Consider the following 16,066-nt stretch of genomic DNA (forward strand, 5'->3'; position numbering starts at 1 on the left):
TTATCAGCCCCCTCCCTCTGCCTAGAACAGGAGTGGAACTGGGTCTGTGCCCAGTGAGTCCACACTCCCCAGAATACAAATGGACTCGCGGCTCGGTGATAAACGGTTTGTTAGTGTTGGGGGCCCCCTTTGAGTTTATTGCGGCGCTTTTGCTTTGACCATGTGAGTGCTGAGTGGTGCTCAGTCTCTCCTGTCTCACAATTCCTCAGGAAAGGTCAACAAACACCATTGTTTCTTTCCCACCATCAAAGCCCCAACCTGGATGTTTTTATGTCAGCAGTGTCGTGGGCACGCAGGAGCAAGTCCATATTTCTTGGAATTTCTTGCCTTGCTTATTCCTGGTGACTCTAGTTGAGTTTTAACATTACAGACAGCAGAGCGAGGGCTTTTCTCAGATTCTTTTTTTTCATTTTTGCTGATGGCTATTTTTTTTAAAGGTGGGGGGGTGGAACCATCTCTCCCCCGGTTAAATCCAGTGAACCTCATGGTTTGACTAAGACCCCCTTTACTGTGAGGGTGGATGTTGAGGAAGTTGAGATCTGTCATTTCTTCCCTTGAACTGTATTGTATTTAGCATTCGGGATTTCTTTTGGTTTATTCTTTCAAAAGACACAGATCCAACAAAGTAGCCCAGAACCAGGCTGATTCTGGATGCATAAAAATCACCACGACTTATGCTAACCAAAAAACTTTATATTTAAAGTCTCTATTTAAACATTAATAATTTTATTGTAAACCATTAAGACAGCAGTTGCTTTATTTGAAAAGCTAAATACTGAGTGGGAGAATTTGAGTATGTAGTTTCTTCAATGTCCATCCTGTTCATATCTAAAAAAAGCAGTGGAGAAAACAGACTAATTTTTCTTTAATGTTTGGATAACTCATGGCTGGCCAGAACTCTTTGAAATGATATTTTCCCTTGTGGAACTAGTCTCTATGACCCTCCTAATACTTGCTAATAAGATTTTAAAGTGATCCTTACTACACCTTTGTAATATGAAAAATTCTACTTGCAGCAGCAGTGTATAAAGTGCAGGACTAAATTGCAAGTCGCTAGAAAGAGTGAGGCAGTATTGTGGCAGTTGCAGATTACGCCTTTTAAATATATTTACAATTTTCCTTTTCTGAGAAGAAAACGTTGCTCTTGGTGCTAGAATCTGATGCTAAACTCTCTCATCGAGAGTGCTATTTTAAATCTATAGAGATAATGACTTCATAAATTGCAAGGAGGTACACAAATGTAAGATGCATTTGTCATTAATTTCATTGTCAAATAGAAGCTTAGTAAGAAAAAAATGCAGTTAAGAAAAACATTGAAAAGGGATCATGAGAAAGAAATGCCTCCAATAGGAATGCTGGTCAGTGGTTGTCAGTTGAGGACATTCTTCACTGTCAAATCCTGTTTCTCACTTCTTTGATATGAACATCAGCTGACAGGCACTTGATGCAAAGCCTTCTTCATTGAGGTTTTATGCAGGCAACATAACCCTTCATAGCAAAGCAGTCTGAAGACTTGGCACCTGCAGGATTTGCATCTGAAAAAAAAAATGAGTCAGTTGCATTTTACTGGAGCCTATTACTGTAAGTTATGTAAGTTCAGTGAGAAAAGCTATTTATTTGTTGCTGTTTGGGCATTTAAAAGTGCTTTGTTTTGTGGGCACCTTATCCATCATACAGTGATTCATGTACTATTGATAGCAGAATGGCAGGAGCAGAGAGAAAGGAGCTCTGACTTTAGAGAAGTTATTTATTGGGGAACAGTGTTATTATTTTTATCCTTCTTTCTAGAGCACACTTTAATTTATAGTTCATTTTCTAAATGTGCTTTTACAATGATGTACCGATACAACTTTTAGAATCATCTCTCAGAAGTAAATGAAATATAAAAATGAGCTTAATATCAATACCTTAAACAATTTGTAATTTTAAGAACTAGATACCTCGATGAGAACTAGGAAGTTCTAGTATTCCTATTTCTAGGAAAACAAATTAAAAGCTGCCTCTACTCTAGGAAGAAAGATGTTCCTTCCCCCATTTTACTTGTTAAATTATGTTTGTCACTTCAATCCTTTTTAAGAATATCATATTTGACCCTATTTCTACAAAATAAACATGCCAACCAAAACACCTTTGTGAACCTCGGAGTATTATCCACCAGTGGAATATTTTATCCAGAATGAGTTATTTATTATTGTCTAAAGAGACACCTTCCAGCTACAGGGTTTTTTTTTTTTTTTTTTTACAGCCATTAATATAAGAGTTCCTAAATAATGTTTAAAGAACAGTGAACATTTTATTAAAGCAAACATTAGTTCAGTTTAATGGAGGTAATTGTGAGTGATAAGACAGAGCAGGTTATCTCGGTGTTGTTTAAACAGAAGGAGCTACTTTGCACCATTTCCAGTAGCCATCTGTACAAGAGAAGGGCTTGCACCTGTCTGCCCACGCTAATTATAGATTAGGGCCAAAGAAATGAAATTCGAGGAGGTTTTCAGCTAATGAAATCCATACTGATTTTATTGTAAATGTGTTTTATGTAAAGAGGGTGATGGTTGAGTTATGAGTGAATAAGTCGCTGTGTAGCTGCTAGGCACTTGGTTTTGAAGCACAATTCTGCTGCATTAACCTTTGATATTAAAAAAAAAAAAGACGAACAACTTAGCCACGCATGCTGGCCTTTGTCTGGCACTCATAGCTACAGTGTCGGAGCTGCAGTGGCTTCAGTGTGCTCTCTGAAAAATGTGCTGCCAAGCTGCTTACATAGGAAAAATATTCTAATATTTTGAAATGCAGATGAAGTATATGCTTTGTTTTAACTTATGTATGTAAAATATTAGAAAATTCAAATGCCTTTTCTTCTTTTCTGCACTTCAGTTTTACATACGTGAGAAATTAAAGCAAAAATGAGTGAGGAATGCATTCTGCAATAAAAGGTCACATGGATGCCTACCACATCTGTTTATAGTAATTATGAACATAATTAACATAAGAATTACAAATGAAATAATGACAAGCTGAGCAATGAGATATTATGCCATAATGGTCATATGTTGGAATTCTCACATTATAGCACACTAGAATTCACATACTCAAAGAAAGAAAGAAAATGCTAGATTTTTATCTGAATTAATGCTTCAAAACTTATCTGCCTGGGGCAGATGGACTTTTGCTTTTATAGGAAGGTAAGCTATAATTAAGCAAAGAACTAGTTAAAATTAAGATTTCTAGCCTCCAGTGTGGACTATAAGACAGCTGTGATTATAGAAACCACTTTCTGTTTGTACACTTATTCTTTGATTATACTTCTTGATTATTATATTACCTTCTTTTTTTAATAGAAAGCTTTGCAGTTAAGTGTTTGCTTTGGAAGAGATTCATGGATTCTTCCCATTTGAGAATTGGTTGATCTTTTCTATAACTGTGAGCCAAAAGTCAATGAACAAACAAGGTAGTAATAGAAATTCTGTGCCTTTACAAAATGGGAACATTGGGAGATTAGATTCTGCACAATTTTTTTTCATGCCTTTAGTCCTTGGATGCTTTTTTAAAGGGAAATGAAGCCTTTCCTGGCTTTGCAGTATAGTATAGTAGTGTATTGTTATTTGTGCTTTTGAATAACATTTCTTATAAGAACATGTACTGGAAATATCAGTGGGTATTTTTTTTTCAGTTGTGTCTTTTTCCTTCCTGAGTGGCCTTGCATGTAGCTCGTGTCCAGATTGATGTGACTAAAGTACAATGAGGGGGAAGGTATGTGTAGGTTGTGTCAGGTTACTCTGAATGCAGTTTTCTCCAGCAGCTGGAGAAAAGGTGAAAGGTGACCTTTTATGAGAGCTAAAATGATACCCCAGAAATCTGTTATTAAATTTAAAACATGTAAGAGTGACAGATTTTCGCCCATTTAGAACTCACTCACTTTTGTAATGTACCCTGCAAAAATGGTTTACTTCCTACCCCCACCCTTCTCTGGCTATTGAACGTGGTCACTGTTTGAAGATTTCCAGAGAAATATTACCTCGTTCTGGTCTCAGTGATACCAAGAGGTTTTCCACATTATTGGATTATTGGAGGATTGTGGCAGACGCCTTTTTATCTGACATTCATTGCAGGACAAGATTTTTCACACATGTCCTTCCCGAATCCCTGCCAGCCTTATTCCCTCACTTTGTTTATCCTTTTCAAATTTCCTTCATTTTTTTTTGTTTTGCCATGGGTTGGAGGCTTGAGGGAGGGGGTGGGTGGGTTGTGAGTGGATAGGATCCAGTATAGGAACACACACACACACACACACACACACATACACACACACACACAACTTTTCTGGCTAAGTAGTAATTTGGAGGAGAGTGCTTGATTAAACAATGCCTCTTCCTATTTTCTAACGGGCTTGGAAAGAACCTTTTTCCTCTAAGAGGTGATCTGCCTTCCCCCCCCCCCTCCACTTCTCAGTCGATTTACTGCTCCCCCTCCCTTTACATTGAGCCCCCCGCCCCCTGCTTAAGCCTGAAGTTCCCCCCAGGCTGGGTCTGGGAACAGGTTGGTCAGTTCCCTTGCAGCTCGTCTGCCTGTGGCGGGGGGAGCTTCTTAACCAGGCGGGTGCTGGCGGTCCCTGCAACCCAGCCCCCGCCCCCCATAAAATTACCTCCTTTGCTGCGTTATCTGCACTCCATTAAGGATCTGATCGCATGCTCAGATTGCCTGATGGGTGCATTTCAAAGTGGCAGGGCTCCCCCGGGGGACCACTCAGGTGTATCTGCCCCCCGGTCCTGATGCGGGCGGGGGTCGCCGGGGGGGGGGGGCGTGGTGGCTGGCCGAGCGTTGGCCCCTGCGTGTTCTCGGAGGAGCCGGGAGGCAGCTCGGGCTGAGATTGATGGCCTCCCTGGCAAACTCCCACCTCCCAAATCGACTCTGTGCGGAGCCCCCCTCCCCCCAGCCCGTTTCTGGAGGTGGAGCAGGTGTCGGAGTCACCTGTAGCTACCAATCACAAGTGGCCGAGGGCCGCTGGGCGTGTGCTGGCATCCTCTCCGTGTGCAGGTGGGGGACGGTGGGGGGGGGGGGGGCGCCCGGGGCGCCCCAGGGGAGAGGGGGTCTGCAAAACCCGGGGCAAGCCACGCCCCCCTCCGAGGTGGGTCTGGCGGGGTTTGTGTTGCAAATCGCGTGGGCGCGAGAGGCCCCGGGGCTGCTGGCCTGGCCGGAAGGGCTCCGGCCGCCCCGCTGACCTTGGCCGGGTCTGAAGGTTCCAGGCTGGCCCCGGGCCGGCGATGCCACTTGCTGCCTCCGGGCTCCCTTCTGCGCCCTGGGATGCAGGGCACATCTGGGGACTTGTAGGGACCCCCAGCCCGGGTTTGCTCGCCCAGCCAGCAGCGGGGGCTCCTCTTCCCCTGCTTTCCTGCCTTGTTCTTGGACCCGAGCCTGCTCCCCCCCCGGGGGGGGGCTTTTCATTTCCCCCTTCCAGCCTCTCTCTCCCCCCTCTCTCCTCTCTCTCTCCCTCTCTTTCCTCTCAACTCTCTCCTCTCTCCTTCTCTCTCTCTCCCTCTCCTCTCTCTCCCCTCTCTCTGTGTCTCTACCTCTCTCCCTCTCTCCCTCTGTCTCTCCCTCTCTCTTTTTTCTCCCCATCTTCTCTCTCTCCCCCTCTCTCTCTCCCTCTCTGTGTCTCTCTCTCCCTCTTTCTCCTTTCTTTCTCCTCTCTCTCTCTCCTCTTTTCCTCTCTCTCTCCCCCTCCCTCCCTGTCTCTCCCTCCTCTCCTCTCCCCCTCTCTCCCTCCCTCTCTCCTGTCTCTCTTCTCTCTTTCTTCCTCTCTCTCTCTCTCCCTCCCTCTCCTCTCTCTCTCCCACTTTTCCTCCCTCTCCCGCTCTGTCTCACACGCACCCTCTGTTTATTTTCCTGCCTCCATCTGGGCCCGCTGATATTGTAATCACCCTGATGCACGCTGGCTCCTCTCCTCTCCCTCCTGCGCTCCCACACTCACTCACACACAATGTGCCATCCTGACAAGCCTTTTACTTCTGATAAGCTCCGATGTGTGTTTAATGAATACAAAGCCGCGGTCTGGGTGCCGCCTGGGCTGCGGCCGCGTCTCCCGCGCGCCTTTGCCAGAAGGTAATCTCCGTGAACGGGAGGGAGGGAGGCGGGGAGGCGGCCGGAGGGAGGGGGTGGGCAGGAGGGGTGGGGGTGGGGGGGCGGGGGACTGCTTTCCTCGCTCCCTCTCTCCCTTTCCAAACGATTCAGAAGTCGATAAGAGCCGGAGAAGTGAAGATGTAACATGTTATCTGTCGCTCCTCTTAGCTGTCGGAGACAATTTACATTTAAAGATTAGCAGAGGGAGAAAGAGAAATCTGCCTTTTGTTGTGCGGCCGAGCTGGAGGCATCAGCGGCCTGGCCGCTATCTCGCATCACCTCTGCCACCCGGACGGGACTCACCGAGGTGAGATTACCGGAGGGCCTTATCTTTAATTGGGTTGAGTTTCTGCCCGTCTTGAATAGGTTTAAAGGGACTCGATAAAGGGGAACAATGGATTATTTATTGACTGGACGCCGAAGCCTTTAGATGTAGAGGGGCAAGAGAAAGCGGCTTAACAACTTGATTAGTTGGTTCTTGGTTTTGATTGTAAAGGTGAGACGGTCTCCTTCCTGGCTTGGAGGAAGGGCCAGGAAGTCAGGGGCCATGGGAAGGACTGAAGTCCTCTTACCTCTTCACCCCTGCCCACTGGTTCTCCCCCTTCCGGCACTTGCTTCCTGCCCCTGGCCCGTTGGTCACGGGCAGACCAAGCAGAAAGGCTTTGGGACTTGGTCATCTGTGGTTTGGTTCTGCGGGACTTGTCTGGGGAAAGGATGCCGCGGGGGCCCTGGGCTGGGCGAGCCAAGGCGAAGGAGCTCTACTTTCCTGTGGCACCGGAGGCTTTCATGGGGTGCTTTTTACCGAGATTGGGAGAGGGCGAGACTCAGGTCTCTTAGGTGGTCCTGTACTTTGGATTTCAACCGTGTTGTTGGCTTTTGAAAAGAGGAGCATGTTTTATTGATTCCTGAGTGTTTGAATTCCTGTATTAAAATACATATATATGTATATATATATATAGTGCTTTATTTTGGAAGGTTCGTAAAATGGATAGAAGTAGGGGGAAAATGATTGTTTTGCCTGCTACACATGATCACAAGGGGTGTTTTCCTAGGTAAATATATGATCCAGTAACTAAAAGCCTAATTAAAATTTGTTTAAAGCCAGGGTGGGGTGGGGAGGGGTGCCTGTTTCCTGGCTGACAGCGGCAGATCTGGCAGATCGATGGGGTAAGACAATAGGGTCCCATTATTTCACTTCCATTGACTGCACATATTGACATTTCAGGTTTGCTGTTGCCTCAGTGAGCGTGAGGAAACACTGACATTCACAGGCCAACTGGCCGGGGTGGCACAGGCAGGCGTGCCTGTGCGTCCTTTCTGCCTGCAGCGCCCCTTACCAGCCAGGCAGAATGGGGACGGACAGGCTGCAGTCCCCACGAGAGGCAGTGCCCTCCGGGCCAGGGCCCTGGCAGTCCTCCTGAGAAACACTTGCAGTGTCCCAGAATTGGGAGCTCTAGAGAATCACACACACAGAACACTTGGGTTTTAAAAATCTGAGACGCACCTGAGCGCTTCCCCACCCCCACCCCATCCCCATCCAGCCTTGTTCCCAGGGAAAAAAATACCCATTTTCCAGATTCACTCCGACCTTCCCTGGAGTTACCAATAGTGAGTGGTTGCTCACCTCACTGAGACGTGGACGGCTTCCGTCTGGGCGTCATCTGCTCCTCTCTCTGGTCTGGGGAGTGCATGCAGCCGCGCACCTGTGCTGGGAGGATCTGTGAGAGGAGCGTGTCCTCACATCCAGGGCCGGCTTTGACCCTTTGGCTTGGTTTTCTGTGGGTGGTGCAGCATGGTGAGAATGGCACCGCTGTACCAGTGCCTCCGTGCACGCAGAGTCAGTGAGAGAGAAATGAATGTATATTCTCAGCAGATGCCTAGAAGATACTAAGTGCTCATTATCTTCTCCATCGATCCTTTTGCACGGTTTGTAGAGTCTTTACAGAATAAAATCAAGTAGTAGGCAGATACCCCCAGTCAAGGAAACTTGAGCATCAGACCCCCAGAAGTGAATAATGGAATAAAGCAGAAGGGACTTTACATATTTTTTAAAAAGTTTAATGAAAATATAAAACTATTATGAATATGCCTTATACACAGCAGTGGTTGCTGTCAAATAAGCAGCCTGGAGAACAAAACTAGTCCTTTATACCATTTTCATGAAAATGTTAGGTTTCTATTTGATCAGCAGGTGCTGTTGAGATGAAAGCCATGTGTAAATTTTCAGAAGGCCAAAAGTGTCAATTCAGAAAAGGAAAGTGATAAGAGAAAATGCAATCAGTTTTCCTGTTTTCAATTTGTGCAGGATTTGAAGAGCTGTTTTGTTAAACTGCTACATCTGCTCCAATATGAATATTGAACTACTTCCACTAAAAATAACAACCTATAATTTGGAAGCTACTGCAGTCTTTTGTTAATGTGAGTGGGTTATTTAAAAACAAAACAAAAAAAAACCCAAAAAATAAAAAAGACAATTTTCTATTCTGACAATCTCTTGCCTAATGTGAATTTTCATTTGTTGGCATTTTTTTCCCCTCAGCAGATAAATGGTATTATGCAATTAGGACTTCATCTTTTTTGAAAGAGGTTTCCATAGGTGAAAATCTTGGTAATAGAAAAAGGGTTCATATGAAACAAAATTTAATTTAAAATAACCTCTTTTAATATGGTTATTTAAAGTAAGATAGTTATTTCTTACATTCTCTGGTACAATTTTCAACTTACTGCGGACTATTATAACAAAGTTAACACTATTCCATTGCATACTGAGCTTTCTGTGATTTATTTCACCTTTAATATACCTGCAAATGTAAGTTTAAACTAATCAGGGATATTTTACCTAACAGGGCTTTCAGAATAATTTTTTTCATGCTTAAATAAAATGATTAAATTATGCTTGAGTGCCTGCATACAAAAGCTTCCGTTTCTATAGGACTGCTAATCAAATAAGTTTTATGGACAGGGAAACCACTACAATAGAAAAAAATTGGAGACATTTTCCTAGTGGCATTTCTAGGAGACAGCTTCTTTTTAAATCACCCAGTATTAATTAGAAAGAAAACTGGAGCGCATCTTAAATGCTCGTAATAAAAATAATACTCCATCCGTCTAATTAGAAAATGCTAGGCCATGCTATCCGTGTTAAAATAGACACAGAAAATGAAGGTAGAAGGAAGACAGATGAAATTTGGAGAAGGTTCAGTGTTGACTCTCTTCAATTGCGGTTGGTTTGACTTGTGGCTGTAGTAATTTGTCTGGGGTGAGGCGTGATCACTGCTTAGGATCAATTAGAGGCGATGGAGCTTGTGGTTTCACACTTGAATTGCCAGACAACCCCAGAATCTCCCTGGACTCAAGGGAAGGAGGACAGAGACTAGGACAGGGGAACGTGTTCAGGATTGGCGGAGGAATGGTTCCTTCTGAAACTCCAGTTGACAAAGGTATCAAGAACAGAATTGGGTATACTGAGCATCAATTTTATTTTGAAGCCAAATTTTGGCATGGGTTGCTGATAGTCTCCCAGAAGCCTGGGTAGCCATGTAGTATTGTGTTCCTGTACTTGGCCACTCATGAAACCAATGAGTGTAGCCCTCTTGAACGCCCCTCCCCTGATTGACTGTGATTGTGATGACTTGGCTGATGTCACTCCCGAAGGAATAAACCAGATGTTGAGAAGGCTTTCCATTAGCCAGGGGGTGCAGGGCAAATCAGTATTTGGGTAAGCAGGACCTTTGGAATATAGGTCTTGTATAATGTGGAAGACACAAATATAAAGTTTTTCTGTGGTGCCATTTTGCCACTTCTGAGAGTTTTAGGAGAGAGGATGGACTGTTTAAAATACAAGTGGGATAGGCCACTTTTGAGTGTGCCCCGGCCTCATGCGCTGCCATCTAGTTGTTGGTCTTGGGAGAGAGGGACAGAATTGACAAATGCTAGAGACTTCCCTAGGAGCCTGGTCATAACCTTCACTGATTTAGCGAATTCATGGAGCCACTCTCACCGTCTTCCCTGCGGAGAGCTCAAGTCACTGCCTTCTTAGACTGGCCCTGGCAAGCTTTGCCCCAGGTTAGAAAGTTTTCTGGATCTCCTCCAAATTCATCACCAACTTTGTTCCTTAGCGCCCTATTCTCTGATCACATGACTTACTATTCTTAGCAGCTTTGCTCTATGCATCCACCTTTGAAGTTAATTATGCCTTTGCCCCCAGCTGGGGGGGGGCGGCGTGCTCTGAGTTGGCTGATAGCTGACAGATGCTCTGTGATCCACCTGTTTGCCAGTCTGTATTCCTCCAGACTCCTAATCCAGACTGTTCCATGACTCGCGTCTGTGCCCTCCTTCGGGCCCCAGCTTCCCACGTGGCCACCAGGAAGGAAGTGGCCTATTCCCTTTGTTGCTCTCATCCAGCACTGCTGCCCCGCACCCCTGGCCCCAAGGGCGTCCCGTCCCACTGGTGTTGGATTGATCTAAGTCTTGATCTCAGCATCTTCTCTCTGTCAGCTCAACTTCCCCCAGCACTTCCTCAGTGGAGAGGGATTTTGTACTGTCTTGAGTTTTTGATTCAGTGCCGTGCTGTTAGCGTTCCCTGGATTATAAAAAGAAGTGCCCCCATGTCTGTGCCATTTTTTTTCCAGCCAGGCCAGTGGGGTTGTGGCTCTGTTCCTGACTTGCTGGGGGCTGTGGGTGTATCCTGGACCCCAGGTGAGATCAGGAGTCAAATGAAGGGGTCAGAGTCTTGTGGGTCAAGGGTCATTAGACTTCCCAACTCTCACCCCTCTGATTCTCCACCTGATACTTATGGGGAGTTGCAGGGATTTCCCAGGGGTGGGAGAACAGGAAGGCCCAGAATCACTGGTGGGCACTCCTGGTCTCCAGGCCGACGAGGGATTGGGTGTGTGAACAGCCTCCCACACTGCGGGGTAAAGCATTGGTGTTGGGGATCACGACGGTTTCCCTGCAGCCACTCGGGTGCCTTGGTTGTCTTCAGGTGTGCTCGTGCTGCCCAGAGGAGGAAGGAAACGTAAGCGATTTCGCTGAAGGAAAAGCATCTTTCTCAGTTTTGCTTGTGCCTGGTTCCCAGCGTGGGAGAGCGGGCCAGAGGCCCAGGGTGGCAGCGATTGGCGTGGCCACCGGACACCTCTTGAGCCAGTCCAGAGGTTTGCCCGGAAGTCACTTGGGAGATTTAGGAAATTGCCTCTTTAAGCCATCTTTGGAGAAGAGGTGGTAACGTAAGTGTAAATGAATAGGGGTATATTATCATTTGGCCAGGAGTCATCCCGAAGTTAAAAAAAGCAGCAGAAACTGTCCTGTCTGCATTGTCTGAAGAAGCAAGGCTGCTATTGCTCCTTAAAAAACGACGGGAAAAACCCAGTTATTACCAATAATGCTTTGGCTCAGTGCTTTTCACTTAGTTCAGGAAAAAAAAAAACATGAAAGGCATTGTTAGAAGTCTGATCCTAATTTGTGAAATTGGTAGTATGGAAGCAGACCCGTGCTTCCTGGGACCATGGAGGCTTTCGGAATAGGGTGCTACAAGGCAGATTGGAGCCGGGTCAGGCTGGCTGTCATCTGGGAGGGCAGTGGACACCGACTCTTGACTGGGAGGGAGGACCTGTGCGCGCCAGGACCCTGGCAGGAATGAGGCTGTTGCCCGCTGTCATTAGAAAGGGAAGCCACTGGGATTCCTTTGGCTTCCCAGAATTAAAACAAAAAATGATGGTATCGCAGGTGGAGCCTGGTGGGAGGCCGGGTCGGAGTTCCCGAGCACGGTGGGATGCGTGTCTTCAGCGTGTGTGTGTGTGTGTGTGTGTGTGTGTGTGTGTGTGTGTGTGTGTGTGTGTGTGTGTGTGTGTGTCAGAGCCGGCCCGCTTGCGTGGATGGTGACATCCTAGAACCTAGCCGAGGAGACGTTGCCTTGAGACGTTGGCACTTGGTCTGGGGAAGTTCCCAGGTGGGGTGAGCACTGCTGGGCGTGGCTCCCTGAGCAGACGAGCAGCTGGAAGACGTGACCTCAGAGTGCCTGGGGGGTCTCTCTGCTGCTCGGCCTCTGCTCAGGCCACCTGCGGTCCCTCAGGTGGTGCGCCACTGGGAATGCAGCTGAGACAGCCGTACCTGCTGATGCAGCTGTGACTGACAGGGCCATGGCACACAGCTGCAGGGCAGAGAGGGCGCGTTGGGGCACACCCAGACTGGCAGATGCATGAGCAGAACCAGGGACATCATCCGCCCAGTGGACATTGTAAGCCTGCTGTAGTTGGTGCTCTTTTTTTTTTTCCTTTTTTTTGCTTTTTGGGTCACACCTGCTGATGCACAGGGGTTACTCCTGGCTCTGCACTCAGGAATGACTCCTGGCGGTGCTCTGGGGACCCCGTGGGATGCTGGGAATCGAACCCGGGTCGGCCATGAGCAAGGCAAACGCCCTACCCGCTGTGCTATCACTCCAGCCCCTGTCGTTCGTGCTCTTTACGCAGCCTTCGGAGGTGGCCCCGGGCTGTTCTGTGCTCACCTCAGGTTGGAGGAAGACGCGAGGCAGGTCATGAACGGCTGCGAGTGTATTTTCTGAGTCTCTGCATATGTTATGTACACAGTGATGAGCAAACACAGCTGGGAGGAACAGCAGATGAGGCTGGGGCTGGGTGTTTATCAGGCTGACAGAGTAATCCTTCTTTCCTGCGAAAGTGTTCTTTAAAGTGACTCTTAGGAGTCTGCAACTTTTATCATGTGTCAGACAAGTATTCTTGACTTCCCAACCCCTCTGCCTACCTGTCACCCCTCTTCCTTCTCGTGGCTTAACTCGATTTATTCCGACGAGGCCCACATTTGACCTCTGATGGGAAACAAATGTGGAGAGCAGACGCGCGCCCTTTAGTTTCTGTGGGGAGAGGTCGGTCGTTTGGGCCCTAGATAGGGACATGTCGTCAGCCTCCGGACTTGTCCAAGTCACGGTAGGAGATGGCAGAAGGAAATGAAAAAAGCCATGAAACTTCATTTGGAGACCTTTTTAATGGATTATTATTATTATTATTATTATTTGTGTGTGTATATGTGTAAATACAAAACTTGTGCTCATCTCTTTGAGCTTTCCCCGGGCCCTTTAGCAGTCTGTTTTGGTTCTATGTTTGATTAATTAATTTTTTGATTTGGGGCCACCCCCAAACTGTGCTCCTGGCTTACTTCTGCTGCTGCTGTGTTCAGGATGGCTCCTGGTGGTGCTCAGGGACCGTGTGAGGTGCCAGAGATAGAACCCGGGTCAGCTGCCTTCCTGCTCCGGCCTGGGCTTTCGGTGGTCCTCATGGTGACAACTCTCAGAGTTTTAGAAGAAAGCGAAACTTTTCCTCTTGATTGGAAATGGGATGAAATTGTTGTATTTAGTGCTTCCTGCGTAGGAAGCTGTATTTGGAGAGGCAGAGGGCAGCCTGTTTTCTGAGTGATGAGCCTACTCGGGACAGCTAGAGGAGCTAGAGACAGGGGCTAGTGAGGTTTCAGAGTTGGGGTTTCAGTTGGCTCTAGGATTCTGCAACGTGAAGGTATTGTCGTGGGCCTGGGCACAGTCCTAAGGTAGAAACGGCTGGGGGCGCAGCCGGATGCGAAGAAGGTTTGAAGAAGTATTGGGGTCAGGTGGATGGGGGTGGCAGGAGAATCAACACATATGGACCTAGCAATAAGAAGCCCCGAGGTAATTTCTGAGAAACCGGTGGAAGGATTATAGACGTTCCAATAGTGTTGATCTTGATTTAAGATTTATCTTCTGTGTAAGCCAAATATTTTAAAAATTGTTCTCTGGAACCCCCCAGGGAGCGGGGAGGGGGCATGGAGTGGGCCCTGGCTGGGTTCAGTTCCTTCCATCCACGCCCTTCCCTCTGCCAAACCTGAATAGTCACTGCTTCAGTAACAAGTGCTCTCCCTACTCAGTGTTCCAGTTGGGGTTCTCTGGGACAGAGGATCCACTAGGAAACCAGGTCTGAGTAGGACCCACGTAAGAATAGAGAAGCTAGTGGCAGGTCAGGGGACATCACAGATGCCAGGGGTGGGTGTCCCTGGGAGGGAGCTGGCGGCTGAGAGGCTGGCCGTGGCAGTTCAGGATCGAGAGACCGTTGAGGACAGTGGACCCGGAAGGCAGGACCCAGGCCAGATGCATCGCGGAGGAAACAGTTTGAACTTGGTTATCTGACTGGTGTAGGGAGAGTTGGTGTCCATTAGGTGCCGCGTCCTTACCAGAGGCTGGGTGAGGCGGGGCCTCCCTGCCCCGCCCCTCAGATTCATCCAGGCTCATGGGACCCAGAGAAGTGTCAGGGCTCATCTGTCTGCCCCTGCCCTGGCTTCCGGTCTAGTTACTTAAGGGCACTGATGCCCCAGGCGGCTGGAGTTAGTGTCTGTAGGTGGCCTGGGAGATTTATTGCTGTGGGCTCTGGTGCCCTGCATGGATGAGCTCCAAACATCCTGAGGGTCCTGCTTGGGGCAGGTATTCGGAGCCCTGTGAGAGCATTCACAGGGACGGGGCCCCGGACTCTAAGCATGCTGGTGTGTGTGTGTGTGTATGTGTTTGTGTGTGTGTAGAGCTATTCCTTGGGCCCTGGAGCTCCATACTCCTTCATTCATTCCCTCAAGCACTGTCTGGAAATCAAATGCTTTGCACTCAATGACACTTTTTCAAATATATGTGAAGAGAACAAACATTTATTAAAATATGACTGAGTTTAATAACAATGTACCTTTCCAGTCACCAGATAGTATTTGGCAGATGGTGCTCACTTCACTATTGTGTACAAGCCCATTTTTTGTTTTAAAATCGAGGCTTATAATTTGTAAAGGATGCCCTTTATATATCTTTTGTTTGTTTTTGTTTCTTGGACCACTCCTGGTGTTGCTCAGGGCTTACTTCCGGCTCTGCACTCAGGAGTTTCTCCTTGTGATGTTCAGGGAACCATGTGGGATGGTGGGGCTTGAACCTGGGGCCTTCCAATCGCTAGGCAAGCGCCCTGCCGGCTGTGCTATCATCCTGCACTTTGCATCTTTTTTTTTTTTCTTTTTGGGTCACACCCAGCAATGCACAGGAGTTGCTCCTGGCTCTTCACTCAGGAATTATTCCTGGCAGTGCTTGGAGGACCATATTGGGATGCTGGGAATCGAACTTGGGTCTGCCACATGCAAGGCAAACGCCCTACCGCTATGCTATTGCTTCAGCCCCCGCATCTTAAAGGGCAACGTGGACTCCCCAGGGTCACCTTGCTTGCAATTCTATCGCAAGGAAGAAAAACAACCATAATTTTGTGATGATGGACACTAACTAGGCTTATTGTGGCCATCATTTTTCACTATCTTAAAAGATAGACTCATCCTGTGCATGTGAAACTATTGTAATAGATTACACCCCAATAAAAAGTAAATCAATAAAAACAGTTTGCATTTGTCTTCCCATTTAAGGGATTTTAAGAACAACAATAACAGCAACAATGAAATTTACCTGTTTGAAGGCTTTGAGGGTGTGACTATTAAGGTAATATCTCAGATTTTCTCACCTTAATCTAGCATCATTTAATTAAAAAGTTGATAACCCTTCTTTTTCTTTTGGGAATTCTTTACTCCTCTGTGTTTTTGGCCGTACCCAGCTGTGCTGAGGGGTTACTCCTGGCTCTGTGCTCAGGAATGACTCCTGTAGCTGATTGGGAACATGTGGTGTTGAGTGTCAGACCCACGTGCCAATTGCAAGGCCCGCCCCCAACCCTAACTCCTTATCTTGCCAGCCTTTTTTTTTGAACATTCACTGTAAATTTGAATTTCGGTTTTATTTCAGTCTGTCAGAACTAGATCATTTAGCAATTGATCAGTCGATGCTGGTTTTGAAATTTGTATTAATTAAATCACATTCGTGAGTGAGCCCCCGGTGGTACACACCATTATTAACATGTGTAGGTGCTTTCCTTCTGTTGTAAGTCATACTTGATGAGTGTCA

At 46.9% G+C, this 16,066-nt stretch overlaps 1 protein-coding gene across 1 annotated transcript in view; it reads left to right on the forward strand.

Annotated features, from left to right (window-relative positions):
• Nucleotides 1-16,066, forward strand: part of RUNX1T1 (RUNX1 partner transcriptional co-repressor 1) — a 171,725-nt gene that overhangs the window by 1,729 nt on the left and 153,930 nt on the right. The window contains 2 exon segments of the mRNA XM_055124995.1: nt 6,286-6,349; nt 6,351-6,424. Of these exon segments, the coding sequence (XP_054980970.1) occupies nt 6,286-6,349; nt 6,351-6,424 (138 nt within the window).

Source organism: Sorex araneus, chromosome 2 (genome assembly GCF_027595985.1).
Source record: "Sorex araneus isolate mSorAra2 chromosome 2, mSorAra2.pri, whole genome shotgun sequence".
In the NCBI taxonomy this organism is placed as follows: Eukaryota; Metazoa; Chordata; class Mammalia; order Eulipotyphla; family Soricidae; genus Sorex; species Sorex araneus.